At 47.9% G+C, this 7,097-nt stretch overlaps 1 protein-coding gene across 1 annotated transcript in view; it reads right to left on the reverse strand.

The window, feature by feature from the left end:
• c40h22orf23 (chromosome 40 C22orf23 homolog) overlaps nt 1-6,855 on the reverse strand; it is a 128,184-nt gene extending 121,329 nt beyond the window's left edge. Inside the window, exon 1 of the mRNA XM_067974226.1 lies at nt 6,139-6,855. Within this exon, the coding sequence (XP_067830327.1) occupies nt 6,139-6,238 (100 nt within the window). The 5' untranslated portion in view covers nt 6,239-6,855. The remainder of the gene's footprint in view (nt 1-6,138) is intronic.
• Nucleotides 6,856-7,097: the final 242 nt, after the last annotated feature.

Raw genomic sequence — 7,097 nt, forward strand, 5'->3', positions numbered from 1 at the left:
TCTCTCCCCTGGTGTTTCTCACTTTCTCTCTCTCTCTATCCCCTGGTGTTTCTCACTTTCTCTCCCTCTCTCTCTCTATCCCCTGGTGTTTCTCACTTTCTCTCCCTCTCTCTCTCTATCCCCTGGTGTTTCTCACTTTCTCTCTCTCTCTCTATCCCCTGGTGTTTCTCACTTTCTCTCTCTCTCTCTCTCTCTGTCCCATGGTGTTTCTTTCTCTCTCTCTATCCCCTGGTGTTTCTCTCCCTCTCCCTCTCTCTCTATCCCCTGGTGTTTCTCTCCCTCTCTCTCTATCCCCTGGTATTTCTCTCCATCTCTCTCTATCCCCTGGTGTTTCTCTCCATCTCTCTCTATCCCCTGGTGTTTCTCTCCATCTCTCTCTATCCCCTGGTGTTTCTCTCCATCTCTCTCTCTATCCCCTGGTGTTTCTCTCCATCTCTCTCTCTATCCCCTGGTGTTTCTCTCTCTCTCTCTCTCTCTATCCCCTGGTGTTTCTCTCTCTCTCTCTCTCTCTATCCCCTGGTGTTTCTCTCCATCTCTCTCTATCCCCTGGTGTTTCTCTCCATCTCTCTCTATCCCCTAGTGTTTCTCTCCGTCTCTCTCTATCCCCTGGTGTTTCTCTCCATCTCTCTCTATCCCCTGGTGTTTCTCTCCATCTCTCTCTATCCCCTGGTGTTTCTCTCCATCTCTCTCTATCCCCTGGTGTTTCTCTCCATCTCTCTCAATCCCCTGGTGTTTCTCTCCATATCTCTCTCTATCCCCTGGTGTTTCTCTCTCTCTCTCTCTATCCCCTGGTGTTTCTCTCTCTCTCTCTCTCTATCCCCTGGTGTTTCTCTCTCTCTCTCTCTCTATCCCCTGGTGTTTCTCTCTCTCTCTCTCTCTATCCCCTGGTGTTTCTCTCTCTCTCTCTATCCCCTGGTGTTTCTCTCCCTCTCTCTCTATCCCCTGGTGTTTCTCTCCATCTCTCTCTATCCCCTGGTGTTTCTCTCCATCTCTCTCTATCCCCTGGTGTTTCTCTCTCTCTCTCTCTCTCTATCCCCTGGTGTTTCTCTCTCTCTCTCTCTCTCTCTGTCCCCTGGTGTTTCTCTCACTATCTCTCTCTATTCCCTGGTGTTTCTCTCTCTCTCTCTCTCTATCCCCTGGTGTTTCTCTCTCTCTCTCTCTCTCTCTATCCCCTGGTGTTTCTCTCTCTCTCTCTCTATCCCCTGGTGTTTCTCTCTCTCTCTCTCTATCCTCTGGTGTTTCTCTCTCTCTCTCTCTCTCTCCATCCCCTGGTGTTTCTCTCTCTCTCTCTCTATCCCCTGGTGTTTCTCTCTCTCTCTCTCTATCCCCCGGTGTTTCTCTCTCTCTCTCTCTCTATCCCCTGGTGTTTCTCTCTCTCTCTCTCTATCCCCTGGTGTTTCTCTCTCTCTCTCTCTGTCCCCTGGTGTTTCTCTCTCTCTCTCTCTCTCTCTCTCCCCTGGTGTTTCTCTCTCTCTCTCTCTATCCCCTGGTGTTTCTCTCTCTCTCTCTCTATCCCCTGGTGTTTCTCTCTCTCTCTCTCTCTCTCTATCCCCTGGTGTTTCTCTCTCTCTCTCTCTCTATCCCCTGGTGTTTCTCACTCTCTCTCTCTCTGTCCCCTGGTGTTTCTCTCTCTCTCTCTCTCTCTATCACCTGGTGTTTCTCTCTCTCTCTCTCTATCCCCTGGTGTTTCTCTCTCTCTCTCTATCCCCTGGTGTTTCTCTCTCTCTCTCTCTCTATACCCTGGTGTTTCTCTCTCTCTCTCTCTCTCTATCCCCTGGTGTTTCTCTCTCTCTCTCTCTCTCTCTCTATCCCCTGGTGTTTCTCTCTCTCTCTCTCTTTATTCCCTGGTGTTTCTCTCTCTCTCTCTCTTTTCCCCTGGTGTTTCTCTCTCTCTCTCTCTCTCTCTCTCTATCCCCTGGTGTTTCTCTCTCTCTCTCTCTCTCTCTCTATCCCCTGGTGTTTTTCTCTCTCTCTCTCTCTATCCCCTGGTGTTTCTCTCTCTCTCTCTCTCTATCCCCTGGTGTTTCTCTCTCTCTCTCTCTCTATCCCCTGGTGTTTCTCTCTCTCTCTCTCTATCCCCTCGTGTTTCTCTCTCTCTCTCTCTCTCTCTCTCTCTATCCCCTGGTGTTTCTCTCTCTCTCTATCCATCCCCTGGTGTTTCTCTCTCTCTCTCTCTATCCCCTGGTGTTTCTCTCTCTCTCTCTATCCCCTGGTGTTTCTCTCTCTCTCTCTCTATCCCCTGGTGTTTCTCTCTCTCTCTCTCTATCCCCTGGTGTTTCTCTCTCTCTCTCTCTATCCCCTGGTGTTTTTCTCTCTCTCTCTCTCTATCCCCTGGTGTTTCTCTCTCTCTCTCTATCCCCTGGTGTTTCTCTCTCTCTCTCTATCCCCTGGTGTTTCTCTCTCTTTCACTATCCCCTGGTGTTTCGCCCTCTCTCTCTATCCCCTGGTGTTTCTCTCCATCTCTCTCTATCCCCTGGTGTTTCTCTCCATCTCTCTCTATCCCCTGGTGTTTCTCTCCATCTCTCTCTATCCCCTGGTGTTTCTCTCTCTCTCTCTCTCTCTCTCTATCCCCTGGTGTTTCTCTCTCTCTCTCTCTCTCTCTATCCCCTGGTGTTTCTCTCTCTCTCTCTCTATCCCCTGGTGTTTCTCTCTCTCTCTCTCTCTATCCCCTGGTGTTTCTCTCTCTCTCTCTCTCTCTATCCCCTGGTGTTTCTCTCTCTCTCTCTCTATCCCCTGGTGTTTCTCTCTCTCTCTCTCTCTCTATCCCCTGTTGTTTCTCTCTCTCTCTCTCTATCCCCTGGTGTTTCTCTCTCTCTCTCTCTATCCCCTGGTGTTTCTCTCTCTGTCTCTCTATCCCCTGGTGTTCCTCTCTCTCTCTCTCTATCCCCTGGTGTTTCTCTCTCTCTCTCTCTCTATCCCCTGGTGTTTCTCTCTCTCTCTCTCTATCCCCTGGTGTTTCTCTCTCTCTCTCTCTATCCCCTGGTGTTTCTCTCTCTCTCTCTCTATCCCCTGGTGTTTCTCTCTCTCTCTCTCTATCCCCTGGTGTTTCTCTCTCTCTCTCTATCCCCTGGTGTTTCTCTCTCTCTCTCTATCCCCTGGTGTTTCTCTCTCTCTCTCTGTCCCCTGGTGTTTCTCTCTCTCTCTCTCTATCCCTTGGTGTTTTTCTCTCTTTCTCTATCCCCTGGTGTTTCGCCCTCTCTCTCTATCCCCTGGTGTTTTTCTCTCTCTCTCTCTCTTTCCCCTGGTGTTTCTCTTGCTCCAATTGGAAAGATGTGACGAGTTTCCCCCGGGCATCTGTACTGGTCTGCAGCTTTTCGCTATATTTATAAATGACTTGGATGAAGGGATGGAGAGTCTTCTATCTAAGTTTGCTGACACCAAGTTCGGTGGGACCATAAATTGTGTAGATGGGAGCAGAAAGTTGCAACGGGACATTGATGGATTGAGTGAGTGGGAAAAACTGTGGCAGATGGAGTTCAATGTGGGGAAGTGTGAGGTCATCCACTTTGGACCCAAGAAAGACAAATCATAGAGTATTTTCCAATTAACAACAACTTGCATTGATATAATGCCTTTAACATAGTAAAATGTCCCATGGCGTTTCACAGGAGCATTATCAAACAAAATTTGACACCGATCCACATAGATATAAGGACAGGTAACCAAAAGCTTGGTCAAAAAGGTAGGTTTTAATGAGCATCTTAATGGAGAGAGGTAGAGAGACGGAGAGGTTATGGGGGGGAATTTGAGAGGTTATGGGGGGGATTTCCAGAGCTTGGGGCCTAGATAGCTGATTGTCACACTGATACCATGCTCAGCGTACTTTCAACAGCTGCATTTAGGAGAGCAATTGCTGACTGCAGCTGTAGCCGCAGCACCTGGCCAAAGTTGTTTACATTTGTCTGCAGCAGATTCCTGACTTCAGCAGGGACTTGGGTGACATTCCAATCAATTTGGGTAGATTTATACACAAACATTACCTCATGTCTGGTAGAAGCATCTAACAGAAAGAAGTCTTCTGCATCATACGTCTATTTAAGATCCTTTTCAAGAGGAACAGAAGCCTCAACCTTGGACCAGAAACTTGCCATATTTCATCTGGACCTTGATGATGACCAGTTGTTAAATGCCATATAAACACAGACCCTTCAGATCCCAGACATTACTGCAACAGCCTTGTGGTGTTTTTCACCAATGCAACGATAAATAGTAGGCAAGTCCACTAGGTCAATTATAGAATCCTTGTTCATCCCAAGTTTTGTCTGGATCCCTTCTGAGTAACAATCCTGGCTTTTTCTCAAAACCTCCACACAACAGCCTCTCACTGAGACTGGAGAACCTCCCATTCTTCATCTTCCTTCTCAAAGATGGGAAAATTTGATTGTGGCGAGAAGCTAAGAACTGTGGAGGAGCAGAGATTTAGGGGTCCAAGTACAGAAACCACTAAAAGCTAGTGGGCAGGTATAAAATATAGAATCATAGGATCATGCAATCATTACAGCACAAAAAGAGGCCATTTGGCCCATCGAGCTTATGCCGGCTCTTTGTAAGGCCAATCCAGTTAGTCCCATTCCCCCTCTCGTTCCCTATAGCCCTGCAAATTTTTTTCTCTTCAACTATTTCTCCAATTCCTTTTTGAAAGCCACGAATGAATCTGCCTCCACCACCCTTTCAGGCAGAGCATTCCAGATCATAACCACTCGCTGCGTAAAAACGTTTTTCCTCACGTAGCCTTTGGTTTTTTGCCAATCACCTTAAATCTGTGTCCTCTGGTTCTCGACCCTTCCGCCAATGGGAACAGTTTCTCCTTATTTGCTTTATCTAAACCTGTCATAATTTTGAACACTTCTATCAAATCTCCTCTCAACCTTCTCTGCTCTAAGGTCTGTCCAGATAACTGAAGTCCCTCATTCCTGGAATCATTCTTGCAAATCTTTTCTGCACCCTCTCCAAGGCCTTCACATCCTTCCTAAGGTGCGGTGCCCAGAATTGGACACAAACACTCCAGTTGTGGCCGAACCAGTGTTTTATAAAAGTTCAACATAACTTTTGTACTCTATGCCTCTATTTATAAAGCCCAGGATCCCATATGCTTTTTAACCACTTTCTCAACCCGTCCTGCCACCTTCAAAGATTTGTGCACATATACCCCCAGATCTCTGTTCCTGCACCCCCTGTACCATTTAGTTTATATTGCCTCTCCTTGTTCTTTCTGCCAAAATGTATCACTTCTTACTTCTCTGCATTAATTTTCACCTGCCACGGTCCACCCATTCCACCAGCCGGGCTATGTCCTCTTGAAGTCTATCACTATCCTCCTTACTGTTCACTGCATTCCCAAGTTTTGTGTCATCTGCAAATCTCGAAATTGTTCCCTGTACATCCAAGTCCAAGTCCAAATAATCAAAAAGGCTAATGGAATGTTGGCCTTTACCTCAAGAGGACTGGAATACAAAGGGGTGGAAGTTATGTTACAGCTGTACAGAGCTCTGGTTAGACCCCATCTGGAGATATTGCATTCAGTTCTGGGCACCTCACCTCAGGAAGGAGATATTGGCCTTGGAGGGGGTGCAGCGCAGATTCACCAGAATGATACCAGAGCTAAAAGGATTAAATTATGAGGACAGGTTGCACAGACCAGGCTTGTATTCCCTTGAATATAGAAGATTGAGGGGTGATCTAATTGAGGTGTTTAATATGATCAAAGGGTAGATAGAGAGAAACTATTTCCTCTGGTGGGAGAGTCCAGAACAAGAGGGCATAACCTTAAAATTAGACCTCGGCCGTTCAGGGGTGATGTCAGGAAGCACTTCTTCACACAAAGGGGAGTGGAAATATCGAACTCTCTCCCCCAAAAAGCTGTTGAGGCTGGGGGTCAATTAGAATGTTAAAACTGAGATTGATAGATTTTTGTTACGGGCTACCCTATTAAGGGTTACGGAATCAAAACAGGTAGATGGAGTTAAGATGCAGATCAGCCATGATCTAATTGAACGGTAGATCAGGCTCGAAGGGCTGAATGGCCTCCTCCTGTTCCTACGTTCCACACCCTGTCCCCTTCTCGTACTCTGTCCCTCTCTCCATGTGTATGCTGCTATGTCTCTGTGAGGTTCTTTTAGGTGTGTATTTCCTTCTCACCTCTCAGTATGTCCTGGGTCTCTTTGCTGTAGGAAGCTCTGGCGCAATTCCAGAATCCAATCCCAGTTTGCACTTTACCTCTTCCCCGATCGCTGGACATTTTGCAGCAGACGTGCCTCTGCTCGTTGTGACGGAATTACGACCAGTGTCTCTCTCTGCTCGTTGCGACAGAATTATGACCAGTGTCTCTCTCTGCTCGTTGTGACGGAATTACGACCAGTGTCTCTCTCTGCTCGTTGCGACGGAATTATGACCGGTGTCTCTCTCTGCTCGTTGCGACGGAGTTACGACCGGTGTCTCTCTCTGCTCGTTGTGACGGAATTACGACCAGTGTCTCTCTCTGCTCGTTGCGACGAGTTACGACCGGTGTCTCTCTCTGCTCGTTGCGACGAGTTACGACCGGTGTCTCTCTCTGCTCGTTGCGACAGAATTATGACCAGTGTCTCTCTCTGCTCGTTGCGACGAGTTACGACCGGTGTCTCTCTCTGCTCGTTGCGACGAGTTACGACCGGTGTCTCTCTCTGCTCGTCGCGACGGAGTTACGGCTGTGTCTCTCTGCTCGTCGCGACGGAGTTACGACTGTGTCTCTTTGCTCATTGCGACGGAGTTACGACTGTGTCTCTCTCTGCTTGTTGTGTCGGTGCTGCTGGAGCTTGTGGTGCAAAATCTCCTTTTAGGTACTAATAAAAACAGTCTGGATCAATTGCTGATTGCGGAATGGAACTGTACCTTCTGCAGTAGTATGGAGTCAAGCAGAAGAGGAAGGACCCAGGTTTGGAGTCCCAGGGTGTGCTGAAGCAGCTGAGCTCTGCAGGTCAGCCTATATACAACTGACCAGAGGGACTGAACAGCTGAGACCGAGAATCCTAGAATGGTTATAGCACGAAAGGAGGCCATTTGGCCCGTCGAGTCCGTGCTGGCTCTCTGCAAGAGCAATCCAGCTAGTCCCACTCCCCTGC

Source organism: Heptranchias perlo, chromosome 40, assembly GCF_035084215.1.
Source record: "Heptranchias perlo isolate sHepPer1 chromosome 40, sHepPer1.hap1, whole genome shotgun sequence".
NCBI classification, from domain to species: domain Eukaryota; kingdom Metazoa; phylum Chordata; class Chondrichthyes; order Hexanchiformes; family Hexanchidae; genus Heptranchias; species Heptranchias perlo.